Source organism: Hypanus sabinus, chromosome 7 (genome assembly GCF_030144855.1).
Source record: "Hypanus sabinus isolate sHypSab1 chromosome 7, sHypSab1.hap1, whole genome shotgun sequence".
Taxonomy (NCBI): domain Eukaryota; kingdom Metazoa; phylum Chordata; class Chondrichthyes; order Myliobatiformes; family Dasyatidae; genus Hypanus; species Hypanus sabinus.
This window is the reverse complement of record NC_082712.1, coordinates 38,411,659-38,429,780: the sequence shown is the minus strand read 5'-3', so window position 1 is coordinate 38,429,780 and position 18,122 is coordinate 38,411,659. Positions and strand designations below refer to the sequence as shown.

General features: G+C 41.6%; 1 protein-coding gene across 3 annotated transcripts in view; it reads right to left on the bottom strand.

Moving 5' to 3' along the window:
- The window catches only part of poc5 (POC5 centriolar protein homolog (Chlamydomonas)), a 123,690-nt gene that overhangs the window by 9,512 nt on the left and 96,056 nt on the right, over positions 1-18,122 (bottom strand). For all 3 annotated transcript variants that reach the window (XM_059974524.1, XM_059974526.1, XM_059974525.1), the window contains exon 11: positions 10,204-10,326. In XM_059974524.1, coding sequence (XP_059830507.1) covers positions 10,204-10,326 — 123 coding nt within the window. The remainder of the gene's footprint in view (positions 1-10,203; positions 10,327-18,122) is intronic.

Sequence of the window (18,122 nt, the reverse complement as noted above, 5' to 3'; positions counted from 1 at the left end):
TATACTCAATGCTCTGATTTATAAAGGCCAGCATACCAAAAGCTTTCTTCACCAGCCTATCCACATGAGATTCCACCTTCAGGGAACTATGCACCATTATTCCTAGATCACTCTGTTCCACTGCATTCTTCAATGCCCTACCATTTACCATGTATGTCCTATTTTGATTATTCCTACCGAAATGTAGCACCTCACACTTATTAACATTAAACTCCATCTGCCATCTTTCAACCCACTCTTTTAACTGGCCTAAATCTCTCTGCAAGTTTTGAAAACCTCCTTCATCATCCACAACCCCACCTACCTTAATATCATCTGCATACTTACTAATCCAACTTACCACCCCATCATCCAGATCATTAATGTATATGACAAACAACATTGGACCCAGTACAGATCCAAGGCACACCACTAGTCACCGGCCTCCAACCTGACAAACAGTTATCCACCACTACTCTCTGGCATCTCTCATCCAGCCACTGTTGAATCCATTTTACTACTTCAATATTAATACCTAACGAATGAACCTTCCTAACTAACCTTCCGTGCGGAACCTTGTCAAAGGCCTTACTGAAGTCCATATAGACAACATCCACTGCTTTACGCTCGTCAACTTTCCTCGTAACCTCGTCAAAAAATTCAGTAAGATTTGTCAAACATGACCTTCCACGCACAAATCCATGTTGACTGCTCCTAATCTGACCCTGTCTATCCAGATAATGATATATACCATCTCTAAGAATACTTTCCATTAATTTACCCACCACTGACGTCAAACTTACAGGCCGATAATTGCTAGGTTTACTCTTAGAGCCCTTTTTAAACAATGGAACCACATAAGCAATACGCCAATCCTCCTGCACCATCCCTGTTTCTAATGGCATTTGAAATATTTCTACAGAGCCCCTGCTATTTCTACCTCAAGGTCCTAGGGAATATCCTGTCAGGACCCAGAGACTTATCCATTTTTATATTCTTTAAAAGCTCTAGTACTTCCTCTTCTTTAATCATCATAGTTTCCATAACTACCCTACTTGTTTCCCTTACCTTATACAATTCAATATCCTTCTCCTTAGTGAATACTGATGAAAAGAAATTGTTCAAAATCTCCACTCTCTCTTTTGGCTCCACACATAGCTGTCCACTCTGATTCTCTAAGGGACCAATTTTATCCCTCACTATCCTTTTGCTATTAATCTCTGGTCCGAGTATTCCATTGCAACTTACACCTGTCTATACCTACAAGACAAGACAAACTTAGCTGATTTACTTGCAATGTTAGTGTTGCATGGGCTTAACAAAGGTGTTTTTCTCTTTTTTATAATCTCAAGACAAAACTGGACTTTCAATGAGCTGCTTGTTAGCGGAAGAGCTGGACTTGGTGCAGACTGCGTTGCTGCCTGATATAGGAAGGCATTGGAATTGGTATGCAGAGGTGACCTGCAGTGTAATGGTGGGTGATTGTCTTGGATGTTTCTCTTGCAACTGCAAAACCCTGTTGGGTACTGATAATGTAATATGCAGTAGGCCATTTCCCTTGTTTGCTGGTGCAACAGAGGGGATGATCTGGTAAAGAGTGAAACCACTAACGACAGGAGGGAACTTATTAATGAGGATGTGAGTAAGGTACTAAATGAATACTTTGCATCACCATTCATCAAGGTGAAGAACAGAGGATAACAAGACACGTGTGGGGCATGCTAATGTTCTAGGACATTTTGAGTTCAAGCTAATGTTGCTGCTATGTCTTTTGAAGAGCATCAAGATAAAAGTCCCTGTGAGGCCCTGGAATATATCCCAGGGTTATTAAAAGAGACAGGGAGGAGATTGCTGGGGTCTTCACATGATTTTTGTATTCTTTCCTGGAGGACTTATTGTGGAATAGCCAAAGCTGTTCATTCGTTCAAAAAAATAAATAGGAATGATTCAGGAAATGGTAAGCTAGTTAGCCTCACAACAGTTGTAAGGAAGCTTTGAGAGGACTTCTATGATGGAAATTATGCATGTGGCTTCATTAGGGACAGTAAGCATGGCTTTGTGCAGCCAGGTCCTGTTTTATAATCTTAACTGAGTTCCATTTTGAGACAATGAAGATGACTGAGGAGGGGAGGGCAGTGGATTTTAGTTAGTTAAGGCATTTGACAAAGTCCGTCATGGTAGGCTGATCTAGAAGACTAACATGCATGTGATCCTTGTTCAATTGATATTTTGTACTCAGAACTGGATTCCCAGAGGGTGGTGGTGAAACTATGTTCTTCTGGTTGGAAGTCCATGAGCAATGGTTTTTCCTCAGAAATCAATGCTGTCCCTCTGGTTTTATGACTCGGATGAAAACATAGATGGTTTTTTTAAGCTAGTTTGCAAATGACACAGATTGGTGGAATTGTGGACAGTATAAAGAGTTATTACAGCATAACATAGATCAGTTACAGATATTTGTAAAGAAATATCAAATGGAGTTTAAAATTTAAACAAAAGTGAGCTGTTATGCTTTGGGAGGTTTAACTCAAGGGGAAAGTATACTGTTAATGGCAGGATCCTTCACAGTATTGGTACAGTGGGATTTTGGGGTCGAAGTCCATAGGTCCTCGAGAACGGTCACACCACTAGATGGGGTGGTAAAGATGGTGTATGACCTACTTGCCTTGGTTGGTCAGGGCACTGAGTACAAGTGTAAAGGAGTCATGTTGCAGTTAGCTTAGTTAGGACACAGTGAAGGGTCTCAGCTCGTAATCTTGACTGTACTCTTTTCCATTGATGCTGCTTTCCCTGCTGAGTTCCTCCAGCATTTTGTTTGTGTTAGTTTAATTTGACATTATGTTCAACACGGACACCATGAGCTGAAGATCCTTTTACTGTGCAATCCTGTTCTGTGGTCTAAGAAAACTTAGTTGATTCTCCTCAAAATAAACAGAAGGTCTCAAAATGCAAGAAACAGTGCTGCAGAAGTAGTGTTGATGATGCACAGCTCCAGTAATCCAGGTGATATTTGTGTGGAATCTGCATGCTCTGCCTATGACTGCAAGAGTCTCCTGCAAGTACTTCCGTTTCCACCCACAGCTCAAAGGTGACTGGTGGCTAAGTGGCTGCTGCAAACCACCTCTAGTGTAGGTAGATGGCAGGAGAATCAGGAGAGTTGATGAGTACATGAAATTACAGGGAATAAAATGAGGTTATGGCACAACAAGAAGGAGCTAGATAGATATCTGATGGATAGGGGAATCAAGGGATATGGGGACAAGGCAGGGACTGGGTATTGATAGTGAATGATCAGCCATGATCTCAGAATGGCGGTGCAGACTCGAGGGGCCGAATGGTCTATTTCTGCACCTATTGTCTATTGACATAGGGAATGCCCTGAGTTGGCATAGAGCTGTAATGAAATGGGAAATCAAAGAGGGTCAGGACATGGCGAATCGCAAGGCATTAAGGAATGTTGGTTCCAAGGTTGACATAGCCGGAGGTGGTAATGAGGATAAGCTCTCACTAACTATAAAGTGCTTCCACATGGCTTGCGTCTCAAATAGCCTCTGTCAACCAAGCCCAGCTCCTGGCCTTCACGTGGCAGAACTGTTCCTACCAACAGGAGAAGGGGCAAAGGCGGGTCTCTGGCGCCTCAAAACCAGATGCTTCGGGCTTGTTAGTCCTGGTCGACTTCCCACCTAGGAGAAGGAAAACTGATTTCAAAACCTCCGCTGCCTTGCGGCCACACCCAATCATGGAAAAGGCTAATGGAGTAAACCCTGAGAAGAAATCTGGAGCCAGAGTTCCATAGGTGGTCAACAGGGAGGACTTCATCAATCTATTGTCCGGCAACTCCTGCACCCAAAGAGGCCACCTTGTGTAACGATCTTCGTGCCAGTGGATCCTGACCTCCGAGGCCGAGAGAGTGGGACTGTCTCTGTGCTAAGGCTTTTTCACTATATCTTTCACGCACAGATCCTTGTGTTGTGCATCTTCATCTTCTTTCTCTTTTCAAAAGACCTACGGCGATGGGAGAGCAGCAAACCAATAGGTGGAGGTGACCACTGGGTTGCAGTTGCAAACCTGCACGTCGGTGGCCCTTGGACAGATGGTCGTTCTCCTCTGAACCCAGGGCAGTAGGGGAGTCCGGCAGCATCCAGGGTGACGGGGCAGCCCTTTTTAGGACAGCACTGCCTACCCTGTAATCAGGGAGGGGCCTAGAAAAGTTGGCCTAAACATTGCCTGCCCAAGATCATCTGGCCAGTTAACCGCAACTGACGGATCACCAAATCATTGTGGTCGAAATCAAAATCAAAAGAAAAAAGATTCTCTGTCTAGGAGCATGGAATATTTGCACCTTAATGGATAAGGAAAACACTGTAAGACCTGAAAGGAGAACAGCTCTCATTGGTAAAGAACTTGCTCGCTACAACATTGACATTGCAGCGCTGAGCGAAACCAGGGTTGCAGATGAGGGATCCATCACTGAGCTTGCCAGCGGCTACGACTTCTTCTGGAGAGGAAGAGCGCAGGACGAAGACAGGATCCATGGAGTGGGCTTCGCCATAAGGAGTATCCTAATGAAACAGCTCCCCGACCTGCCTGTTGGCATCAGCGAAAGATTGATGAAGCTACGTCTGCCCCTCAGCCAAAATCGACATGCAACTATTATTAGTGCCTATGTCCCCACCCTGACCAGCCCTACTGAAACCATAGAGCAGTTTCACGCAGACCTTGACTCCATCCTGTGCTCAGTGCCGGCCAGTGATAAGCTGATCTTGCTGGGAGATTTTAATGCCTGAGTCGGCCAAGAGCATGATCAGTGGAGTGGAGTGCTCGGCAGACACGGAGTCAGGAAGATGAACAGCAATGGCCCTCTGCTTCTCAGCAAATGTGAAGAGTATGACCTCACTATCACGAACACAGTGTTCAGAATGGCCAACAAATTCAAGACAACATGGATGCACCCTAGATCCAAACAATGGCATCTGATCGAATATGTCATTGTCCGTCAACGTGACATCTGAGACGTAGTCATCACACGAGCCATGCGAGGAGTTGAGTGTTGGATGGACCACAGACTCCTCCGCACCATCCTCAAGCTACATATCGTTCAATCTCACAAAAAGTGTCCAAAGGTAGTACGGCCATCCTTTAACACCTCCAAACTTCAGCACCCTCTGTGCCTACGCGAATTTCAAAATATTCTTAAACAGAAACTATCAACAAACCAGCCACTCACAGGTAACTCAATCCAGAAATGAAGCCACTTCAAAAATGCTATAACTGAAATGGCAAAATCAACCCTAGGCCGCAGAAAGCGCACCCACCAAGATTGGTTCAATGAGAATAGCACCATCATCGATGACCTACTCACCAAGAAGAACACGACATTCAAAGAATGACAGGATGACCCGAACTCCACCTGCACAAAGGACAGATTCGAGTCCTATCAGGCACTCACTCAAAGGGAAATCCATATAATGTGCGACACATGGTGGAATAAGAAGGCATATGAGGTTCAGCACTGTGCTGACACAAACAACACCAAGCAGTTTTTCAATGCCATCAAGTCTGTCTTTGGTCCCTCCAAGTCAAACATAGCTCCTCTGCTTTCTGCAGATGGATCCTCGCTTGTCAAGAACAAAAAGGGCATCAACACCAGATGGAAGGAACACTTCAATCAGCTCCTGAACCGCCCCTCCACTGTCGACCAGTCAGTACTCGACCAGATTCCCCAGAGCCCAGTCCATGAGCACCTTGACAACCCCCCCTCCCTGACCGAGGTCAGCACAGCCATCAAACAGATGAGCTGTGGCAAAGCACCAGGCAAGGATGGCATTCCCGCAGAACTGTTCAAAGCCCTCAACCAGGAGTCACTCGAAGCATTCCAGGACGTCCTGGTCAGTATCTGGGAAGAGGAAGTAATGCCACCCGACCTTCGGGATGCTGCAATAGTCACTCTTTACAAAAACAAAGGCCCGCGCACAGACTGTGGGAACTACCGGGGCATCTCCCTACTTTCCATCGCTGGCAAAATCCTGGCTCGCATCATCCTCAATAGACTAATTTCAACAGTAGCCAAAGGAAACCTCCCAGAATCGCAATGCGGTTTTTGGCCTAAACGTAGTACTGTGGATATGATCTTCTGTTAGACAAATGCAAGAGAAATGCCTGGAGCAGAACATGAACTTGTACTTTGTCTTCATTGATCTGACTGAAGTGTTTGATACTTTCAACAGAGAAGCCTTGTGGATCATCCTTGGGAAACTTGGCTGCCTTCCAATGTTCATCAACCTCATACGCCTCTTCCATGAAAACATGACTGGAGAGATTCTCTCAGCTGATGAACCTAGCAAGAAATTTGACATCTCCAACGGCGTTAAACAGGGCTGTGTGCTTGCACCAGTACTTTTCAACCTTTTCTTCACTCAAGTACTAATGCATGCCGTCAAAGACTTAAACCTGGGCATTTATATCAAATACCGCCTGGACGGGTCACTCTTTGACCTACGTCGCCTTGCAGCACATACAAAGACCCTCCAAAAGCTGTTTATAGAAGCGCTCTTTGCAGACGACTGCGCACTCATGGCGCACCAAGAGGACCACCTACAAACAATGGTCAGCAGATTCTCCACCGCAACTAAATTGTTCGGCTTGACAATCAGCCTCGGTAAAACAGAGGTTCTCCTGCAGCCTGCACCTAACAGTGCCCCGCCACAGCCATGCACTACCACCGATGACACACAACTACAGAATGTTGACAATTTCAAGTACCTGGGGAGTACCATCTCCAGCGACGGTGCCCTTGATAAAGAAATTACATCAAGGATCCAGAAAGCAAGCCAGGCTCTTGGAAGGCCCTGGGTCAAAGTTCTGCGGCACAAAGACATTCGCCTCTCCACTAAACTGAAGGTTTACAATGCCGTTGTGGTCTCATCACTTCTACAAAGTGTATATGGCTGTGAAACCTGGTCACTGTATCGCAGACATGTCAAACATCTTGAACAATTCCACAATCGTGCTCTGCGATCAATCATGTAAATCCGCTGGCAAGACCGTATCTCCAACCTGACAGTCCTGGACTGAGCCAATTCCACTTGCATTGAAGCCAAGGTTTTGAAGGCTCAGCTCAGATGGACCAGCCATGTGATCTGCACGGATGAGTCCAGAATGCCGCGACAGTTGTTCTACGAACTGGAGCAGGGCAACCATGCCCAAGGTCGCCCAAGGAAGAGGTACAATGACAACCTCAAGTCAAACAAGTGGGCCAAACTCCAGCCCCGTGATCTCGAACACACTGTTGCTGATTGATCCGTGGCGCAATCTATGCTCCAAGGCAGCTCCAAGCCAACTGGCCCATGCAGCACCTCAAGGTGAGTCAAGAAAGACACAGGAAGGCGTCCTCTCCTGCCCCAACAGGCAGTGCTCCTTGCCCCAACTACAACCGTATCTGCGCTTCGGACTTCAGCCTCAGAAGTCATATGCGTGCCCATAGACGTTGACTGCACAACACATTCGTCTTCCTCGGACTTCGAGAGACTACTGAAGAATGTTGAGAAGCAGAGGAGCCTTGGGGTTGAAAGAGGCAATACAGGGAGGAAAATGTCCTATGACATGCAGACTAGTCAAGGCATGAATATAAAGTTGGGATATCACAATGCAACATCACAATTTCTAATTTAGACAGTACTTGTAGTACTGTGTGATGTCCTGGTTGCCATACAATAGGAAGGATGTTTTCAGAGAGGAGATTACCAAGATATTGCTTGCATTGGACGGCTCTATTTAAGGAGAGATTTGAATACGAATGAAGATATTGCAGTGATTTGATAGTATTTTTGAAAGAGGCACAGATATGGTAGACAAAATACCCTACCCCACCTCATGGTAAATTAAGAGGGTAAAGGTTTAAGGAGAGAGGAACTAATATTAAAGGAGAAATTGAGAGGAAGGTTTTATTTTATTACACAAAATGTTTGATATTTGGATTACACTTGCCAGAGGTAGTGGAGAAATCAGACATCAATCACTATATGTAAAGAGACATACAAACAGGCACTTAAAAAGACAGAAGGGTATGGACCTAATGCAGCAAATAGGATTAATGTTCGTGGACAAAAAGGCTGGAATGAGTATGGTGGGCAAAAGGGCTTGTTTGTGTACTACAGCTAACAAAGCTGTAAGTTTGTGGTTATTACTTATTGATTTAAAGAAACAAAAACCTCATTTACAACAAAAATAGACAGGTAAAATGAGACAGATTGTACCTAACTATCTTTAAGTAAGCCCACCTTTCAAAATAGTAAAATTATGTTAAATCTGCATTATGTTATTATGCAGAAAATAATAAAGAAATTACATCAAGGATCCAGAAAGCAAGCCAGGCTCTTGGAAGGCCCTGGGTCAAAGTTCTGCGGCACAAAGACATTCGCCTCTCCACTAAACTGAAGGTTTACAATGCCGTTGTGGTCTCATCACTTCTACAAAGTGTATATGGCTGTGAAACCTGGTCACTGTATCGCAGACATGTCAAACATCTTGAACAAAAGTGATCAAAAAACCATTAGTAAAATTGCAAAAGAAATTTACAAGTATTATATCAGAATGGAGAGATTATAGACATCAGAAAAGAGACTTCTTTGGTAAAGAGAAAATGAAAACTATGTTCCATCCCTGAGATGTATGTGGAAATAATGTATGTGGATGTATGAGAATCTCAAACTAGGGACTGTAAATAAATTAATAAATTCCACAGTGAGATGTTTAACTAATTGGAATGCATTACACAAGTCCTTGAAGTGAAATAACAGCTTAACTGAGAAAGGATCCAGTGCTCTCCCTGAATATATGATGAATAAATTCTTATTGGGCTTCCAGCCGGGTACAAATATCAATTATAACCAAAATTTTGTAGGCAAATTCTACTATCTTCTTCAGGGATAATGCCTGGGTGTGTCTAGTCCAGTGGTATTTGTACCCCCGTAGCCCATCCTTCCTGTTTGGTTAGTCCCCATCCAATCAGGTTTGTGCTTTCCCACCTCGTTTACAATTGAATTCCAGTTCTTACTTCAAGTGAGATCTTTGGCTTTGTTAAAATGCTTTTACTCTGGTTTTATTTCAATGGCTTCCTTTACCAAGCGGTCCCAAAAAGCCACTGGCGTAAGTCAATCCTTTGACCAATGCAAATAAAATGTTCTGCTACCACCGATCTCTCCAGGTAATTCAAACAGATACACCTCCTCTGCTCTTTGATACGGATTTCCACCATGCATCCTATCTGGCCGATATACACTGCTCTGAAAAAATTAGCAGTAGCAGAACAGTACAGTCACAATGGCCCCAAGATTGACTTCAGCACAAAACTACTGTGCTGTGCCAATGGCTTTTGAGTCAATCTAGTAAAGGAAGTCATTGAAATAAAACTAGAAGAACTTTAAGATGAAGGTCTTGCTCTAAGAACTGGAATTTGATTGTAAATAAGGTGGGAAAGCGGAAACCTGATTGGTTAGTCCTCACCTAAACAGGTTTTCACTCTCCTACTTTATTTAAAATCTGGCCATAAGATTGACTGCGGCACAAAACTACTGTGCTGTACTAATGGCTTTTGAAACCATTTGGTAAAGGAAGCTATTGAAATAAAACCAGAGGAAAAGAATTTTAACAAAGATGAAGGTCTTGCTCCAAGTAAGAACTGGAATTTAATCATAAACAACGTGGGAGAGTGGAAACCTGATTGGATGAGGACTAACCAATCAGGTGGGACAGAATAAGAAGGTATAAATACCACTGGACTAGACATACCCAGGCAATATCCCTGAAGATGGCAAAGTTGTTATTGAAACATCACTTATAATTGATACCAGTGTCTGGCTGGAAGCCCAAGAAGAAATGTTTTAAAATGGAAGTTAAACAAAAGAGAGGCTAGAAAGGTGTTTTATGTAGCAAGGTAGACAGGATGGGAAGCAACCTGTATCAGCAAGATTAATTGGGCATTTGTACATTCTAATAATTATGTATTTGGCATTAAAGAATTCAGTTGACAACTTTGCTCAAGATTGGACAGAAAATACCCGAGAAGCAAGGGGAGGAAACCAGGAGGCAAATCAGTTGTTCATTTGAGATTAAATCCAGGAAAGTCATCAAATGGAATACAAAATAAGCAACTGATTTGGTTTTGTTACTTTGCAAGAGCTATCAAAAATAATGCATAATTCGTAGTATTGCTTAAATCATTACCAGTTTTTGGGCCGATTGGAATCCTAATGCCGAAGATGTTGTCACAGTGGTAGTAAATGGTGGAGTAGATGCACCTCCTGAAGTTGTCTGGGAAACATTTGTCGAACCAAAATGTAAAGTGATCTGGGAACAGAATATGTGAGAAGGTGAACAGAGTAATGTGCAAGACCTCAGCTGCTAGAAATATTTTCTGTAAAAACATTAAAACACATTGTTATATAATATTCATTCACAATGTGGAAAAATATTTTTATTTATCCAGCTGCACAGCTACCTTAAACAAATGTGGAGGGTTTTCAGTATCAACAGATTAAGCCAAGGTTGCTCGAAGCATAGCTGCCAATAATGCAGGAAACTAATGAAAATGCATAAATCAGAGGAACAGGAAGACCTGGAGAAAGGAGATGTGTAGCTTTTTATGGGTTTTAAACACAGTGATAACTTAGAGGTACCAGAGGATGAGGTGCTGTCCCACAAATACACGAACTATGAACAGTAGACCTTTTGGATGGGCTGCAATTTATTATAATAGAAACAGAATCTGGGTGCAAGTACATTCAAAAAAGTTTTGGTGCCTTTTTATCTGAGGCAGGCTTTGAGACAGAAGGAAATTATTTTTCAAAAAGCATTTAGGATGGAGTGAAAATAAGGCTTGAATTGTTTCACCCATGAAATGAGGAAGAAACAGTGTGGTAAACAAAAACCAAGATATTTGACAAAATGAAGCAAATGCAAGTAAAATACAAATTGCTGGAGGAACTCAAAAGGTGAACTCAACATCTGAAGCAAAAGCTCAGGTCATCTTTTGGGTTGAGACCTAAAGCTTCGACAAATGCTGCTTGATCTGCCAAGTTCCTCAGTAGTTTGCTTTTCCCCCCAGATTCCAGCATGTGCTGTGTCATGACTCTACACTCAACACAGGCTGTGTAAAGGTGAAAGCAGAGGTTGGGGTACAACTAGAGTTCAGCAACCTCTATGTAGAACAAGACTGCACATTTCTGTGTGATCATGCTAAAGGGCATTAAGAATCGGGGCTGAGTTTGTGGTGGATTTTAAGGGAAGCAGGTAAAATATTTGGAATTTTCAGATAGTCAGTGGTTGGTATGATCAGGTTCAGAAAGAGTAGTTGTAGAGATGCTGATTATGACTGAAGATAAAGATGTACAAGTATGAAGAATAGAGGAAAGACAAGGTGATATGCACCTATTCATATAAAATAGCACTGCTGACTTTCGATAGGGATATTTCACAGCTTTGTATGCATCCTTATTTAGACTCACAATAAAAAAAACATGGTGGGTAATAATCCTGTAATTTCAATTCAAGCATTTTCAATGTTGTAGAATTTAAAACCTCAACAGAATAATTGTAGGGAACATTAAATAGAGTAAGGGAGGAGAGAAACACAAAGATAGGAGGGAGTTTGAAAATCTGGCTGTATAGTGCCACAACAATCTTTTACTCTCAATCCTCATCACGGGATCTGAGGTGGAGAGAGTCAGTAACTTGAAATTCTCTGGTATCATTTCAGACATAAGCACCATTACAAAGAAAGCAGGCAGTATCTTTACTTTCTTAGAAGCTTGTGCAGTGTAGGCATGTCATCTAAAACTTCATCAAACTTCTTTAGATGCATAGTGGAGTGCATTTTGCCTGGTTGCTATCACAGCCTAGAATGGAAACACCAATGCCTATGAACAGAAAAGCCTACGAAACAGAGTAGATACAGCCCAGTCCGTCAAAGGAAAAGCCCTCCCACCATTGAACACATATGAGCACTGCCACAAGAAAGCAACGTCCATCAAGGACTCCCAGCATCTAGGTAATACTCTCTTCTTGCTGCTATTGGGAAGAAGCCTTTGGTCCCACACCACCAGGTTCAGGAACAATTACCCTTCAAACATCAGACTCCTGAACCAGACTGAATGACTTCAATCACCTGAACACTGAACTGATTCCACAACTCTTAGACTTACTTTCAAGAACTCTACAACTCATGGTCTCAATATTATTTATTGCTTATATATTTATTATTTTTTTTTCTTTTTGAATTTTCAGTTTGTCGTCTTTTGCACTTTGAATATTTGTCAGTTTTGCACAGTTTTTCATTGAAAATATTGCTTTTCTTTGCATCAACAGTGAATGACCACAAGAAAGTGAATCTCTGGGTAGTATATAATCACATATACGTAATTTGATAATAAATTTACTTTGAATTAATTTAGTTTTACTAATTAAGATACTTCCCTAATTCAGTGGTTTGTTTCCCTCCATCCAGCTGGTCCAGAGCAGAGGCAAAAATACCAGGTAGCCAAAAATCATCAACATGGAAATGCAAAACTTAATTAGGACTTTATTATAAGTTGCAAAGAGCATCAGAATTTTCTCTGACAGCAACACTGACCTCTGGTGACAATGTGAACGGATTTGCAGTTGTATGTGCACTGCAAAATGAGGGAATTCTGTTTTAAAAAAATAACACACAACCTCTTTTTTAAAAAAAATACAAATGTTAGGAACACTAAGTGCTTGACCTGTACTGACAGAGAAATAATTCACAATACGGAGCACATATTGCAGATATCAATCACAATTTCTCCCACTGTTGAAAAGGAATTTATTTCCCTTTCAGAGATCCATGTTGATCCTGTTCATTCCTATTACTATTTTTCCGTGCCTATTCGAACCAGGCCCAACAGTATGTTCTTCACTTCTTTCCTCCCCTTCCTCCCTTTTTAAATAGTGGGGATCCATTTGCTACCTTCCAATCTGTGGGAACCATTTTAGACCAACATAATTTTGGAAAATGACTCATGGTGCATCCATCATCATCGTAGTCACTTCCTTCAAACATACTGAGGAACACCAAAATGGTAGGGAAGTTTCAAAACACAAGTTGTGGAGGATTACAAGTTTAGTATAAAGGAGCAGCTCAAGAAATTACCGTTAGTTTTAAAAATACCACTTTAGTATGGTGATAAAGATGATACTTTATATTCTAGAACATCTGAGATGTCCCATTTTTTTCTTTTTTGAAGGGTCTCCCTTCCACCACCATTGGTACTGCCCTCACCCACATCTCCACTATTTCCTGTACATAAGCCCCTCACCCCATTGTCCTGCCATCATAACAGGGATACAGTTCCACATGTCCTTATTTAACACCCCACGAGCCTCCATATCCAGATCATCATTCTAAACTTCTGCCATCTCCAGTGGGATCCTACCACTCAGCCCAGATTACTTCCCACCTTTTCCATTGGGATCGCTCTCTATGTAACTCCTTTGTCCACTCTTTCCTCTCCACTGACCCCTCTTCCTGGTACTTAACCCTACAAGCAGGACAAATGCTACATCTGCCACAACATCTCCTCCTTCACCACTATTTGAGATCCCAAACAATCCTTCCAGGTGAGGTTACATTTCACCTGTGAGTCAGGATCATCGATTATATCTGGTGCTCCCAATGCGGCCTCCTCTGTAGTACACTGATGAGAGAGGGCGCAGATTGGGGGGATTGCTTTGTTGAGCAGCTTCGTTCTGCCTACCGCAAAAAGCAGTATTTCCCAGTGGCTACTCATTTCAACTTGATTACCTACTCCCATTCCGATACATCGATCCACAGTCTCTTCTATTGCGACGATGAGGTTGGAAAAGCAACATCTCATTCCATCTGGGTGGCTTTCAATTTGTTGGCATGGAGATCAACTTTCCTAATCTCTGGTGATTTCACCCCTCCTCCTCTTTTCCAGTCCTAATTATAGATTCCCTGTCACCTACCACATCACATCTCTCTGGGGCCCCTCCTCATTCCCTTTCTTCCATGGTCCACTTCCCTCTTCTATTAGATGCCTTCTTATTCAGATGTTTACCTATTCCACTTCCCTTCCAAGCATACTTCATGCCCCCTCCTCCATCAGCCACATGCCCCCCCCCCTCACCTGGTCTCCCCTATATACCTGATAGCTTGTTCTTCTTTCCTTCCACTCACTTTTTTATTCTGGTTTCTGCCCCCTTCCTTTTCAGTCCAGATGAAGGGATTTGGCTGGAAACATGGACTGTTTGTTACCCTCCATAGATGTTGCCACATTTGCAGAACTCCCCCAGTGTATTGTGAGGGTTGATCGAGATTAAAGCATCTGCAATTCTCCTGTGGTTATTAGTTCTGATGACCTGCAAGCAATTATAAGCTCTTGGATTCTACATTTGCACCTGTATCTCCCTACTTTCATACTTTGTACCCCTTGTAATAAAGGCCAACAACCCATTCCAACTTCATAACTATTTGTTATACTCTTGTGTTACCACTTTATACTAACACTGTAAAGAACAGACTTCATTTATTCTCCCTTCCAAAGTAGATAGTTCCATCCACTGACTTATTGAGCACTTCACCCTACATCTCTGCAGGGTTTGTCTTTGAAATGCATTACCTACCTATCTTTGTATATCCAGTAACTACAGCTAGTGTGATGTCATAATAATGGTACTAATACATTTTTCTCAACATTCCCCCCCCCCCACCACCACCAGCTTACACCAGTCTTTAAAGGGAACATTATATTATTGAAGGCAGCAAATAGAAAAGGTAGGTTACCCTTAGCTGATTATTTTGTCTCAAAGTGGAGTGGTATTTAATCAAAAGGTGCATAGTGGTGCACTTAAAGCTGCTGGTTCACACATCCAGCATCTTGCATTTAAAAATGTAGTGCAGAAACACATACCAAGCAGTGGTTATTTGCGATGGTTACAGAGCTCCAGACTACCAAATTCCCATGTTTTGCACTTTATCATCTTTCTACAATTTAAGCAGACCACAAAATAAAAAAGTTATTTTGATACATAATGATATTTTATTATGTAGTCCAGAAGTTCAGTTTGTCAAGTGCATCTTGAATGGATGTGCAGTGTTTTCAACAATTTCACTAAATATAGGAAAGTGAATAGTTTTCAGGCTACACCATGCCAGCTTGTTGTGGCCTATTACTGAGGCTACATTAATTATGATCTTGTACATGTCATACCAACTGTAGCACTATTGCTTGTTTCTGAAAAATATAGCCTGATCACTGTATTCTTAACTGATGAGGGCAAGCTCTTGCTCTCTGGCTTTAGATCGTGGGTATTATGCTAAAATCTACAAAACAGATTTCTATAAGTACTAGAAAAATCAACAACAGGTAACATGAGATGCACGTTGCATTACAAAGTTTACAGCATAAATTAGGGAATTTAGTTCAACTTATCTAGCTTTTTATTTATGATCTATAGGAAGTTCTTTTCATTTATCTTCATACATCAGCATATTCTCTCTCCTATTTGTCTTTTGAATTGCATTTAGGTTGCTCGCAACAACTGTACCTTATGGGAGTACATTCTTTATGTAAATAAAATTACCACATCCAATAGAAACTCCAGATTTAAAATCACTCATAGGTAACCATTTCTGCATGGATACTATTCAAACCTTTCCTAATCTTAAAGAATGCCGTCAAGTCACCCTTCAGCCTTTGCTTCAGAAAAGAATATTTCTCAATTCTGATATTCTTAGGACATCAAAATCCCCATTATTTTGCAAATGTCACATTGATATAGATCAGCAGATATAGTTGATATCAGTTGATAGATCAAGACAAGCTTAATATCAGGGAATATAATCTTGACTACATGTCAGTATCACAGATGTAAAGCCTCAACCCAAAATGAATGTCCTCCCTGCCCCACTTCATATAGATGATGCCTGTCTTGCCAAATTCATCAAGTAGTTTGCTTATTACTTCAGACTCCAGCATCTGCAGTCTCATGCCTCCATAATACTTAATGGTTACCAGAGTAGCTCCATTCCACTTCTTGAAAATACTTTGGCCATCATGAATTTCCTCATCTTCCAAATACAGAAACAATGTGTTGAAGCTGTCGGTCATAAGTTTTTCACTAGCCTCTGAGTTAACTCAGAGACAGGTGCTTTCTTATATTTAAAGTTTTGCTGACTAACAGACTTAAAAAGTTTGATAGAATGCAAAATTCCTTAATTCCAGCATCTGCAAATATTTTATTGTCCTTAATTACATGTTGTTGGATGGATTGTACAGCATTATTAGTAAATCACTGTATCCTGTTTTGGGAGCAACTGGCAGTTCTTCATAAACTTGGAGGTGTATTATAACCTTCATACCCTCAATGGTTGCATCCACAAGAGCTTGACCAAACACAGCCTTGGTTTCATATCATAATCACATTACTGGGTGTTTCTCACTTGTTTATTAATTTCACAACCCTTTCTCTGGATTTCCATTAATTAATTGTAAGTGATTACTGGACTCACATCAGCTGTTCTGAAGGATAGTTTCCTTGATTGTCTTGATGGAGGGAAAAAGTGCGACACTGGGCTAACATCAGAAAGGTTGGGAAAACCTTTTTTTAAAGATTACTTTTCATCCAGAGATTTGTAGAACCCCAACTAAAAACTAGCCATTTGGGGCCAGTGCTTGATCTACAAGTTTAGATGTTCTCCACCTGGAAGATCCAATAAATTTATTACATCTATAAGCCCCCCAAATGGCAAGTCAAGGATAACCAATGCTTCTCACTTATGCAATGACCTCAGCTATAGGATCACAGAAGGGTATTCGGAAAAGGATAGTACTCCATCCCAAACATCTTATAAATAGTTCTCCTTTCCTTTATAATACATATCAACTATAATAATTTGTGCACCTGATATTCTATTGAATTAATCTATTGTACCGATTTGGATTTAATCATATGCATTATTTTAGCCTTGCAATGCTCCAATGGGCACATTCAAAGAAATTGAGGCAGATCCACAATGCCAGAAAGCAAAATCAAATACAAAATGCAGGAAGCATTCGGTAGGTCAAGCAGTCTCATATGGATGACATAAGGAGTCTTTTTATGAACTAATAAGTTTGCAGAAGGGGAATGAAATGGAGAACATAAAGGGATAAGGTGCAGCTTAAGTTATCCGGGCTACAATTAAAAACTGTCAGACAGATGAGGAAAAAAATAATTTGGAAATAGATAGACAAAAGCTGTACTTTCCTAAAGCTAAGTCTTGAGGGCTGCCTAGACTGAAGACAAGATGCTATTTTTCAAACCTAGAACAATGTAGGAGGCTGAAAGACAAGGGTCAGAGTGGATGTAGAATTAAAGTGACAGGTGCCTGGCAGCTCAAGTTAGCCTTAATGACTGTACTAATGTGTGCTACAAAGCAGTCACCTAATAGGTATCTTTTTTTCTCCACTGTTGAAGGCAAATCATTGTGAAACAGGAAGCAGAATAAGTGAATTACTGAACATGGAAGAACTATTTGGTTTTTCATGGTGGGAATGAAAGGAGGACAGATGTTGCATTGCTTGTATCTGCATCAAAAAGTACTGGAAGGAGAGTAGTTAGTGGTAATACAAGGGAGAACCACAAAAGTCCCTTCAGATGCTGAAAGGGAGGGGGAAGCCTTTGGCCATGGAATCCCACCGAAGAGGAAATTAAGAAAAATAATCTGGCAATGTGTTTTGGAAGAAAAGGTCAAGAGGTTGAGAAGTGTAGGAAATAGAAGAGCTTGAGAGAAAGTCACAGTTAAAGGAAAAGGGAAGCAGTGATGTGGAAAATCTTACTATGATAGATGCAAAGACAGAAATTGTAGAAGACTGAAATGGAGTTCTTTGAGTAATCACGTGCAAGGTGGTACAGCCCTTAGGACTAAGAATCTGTTTCTGCACTGTACTTTTGTATGACTCTATCTAGTCCATGCCTGACCATTGAAACTGCCTACTCCCATTGACCTGCACTGGGACCATACCCCTGCCATCCATGTATGTATCCAAACTTCTCTTGAACATTGAAATCAAGCTCACATTCATCATTTATGCTGACAGTTTGTTCCACACTCAAACTTCACA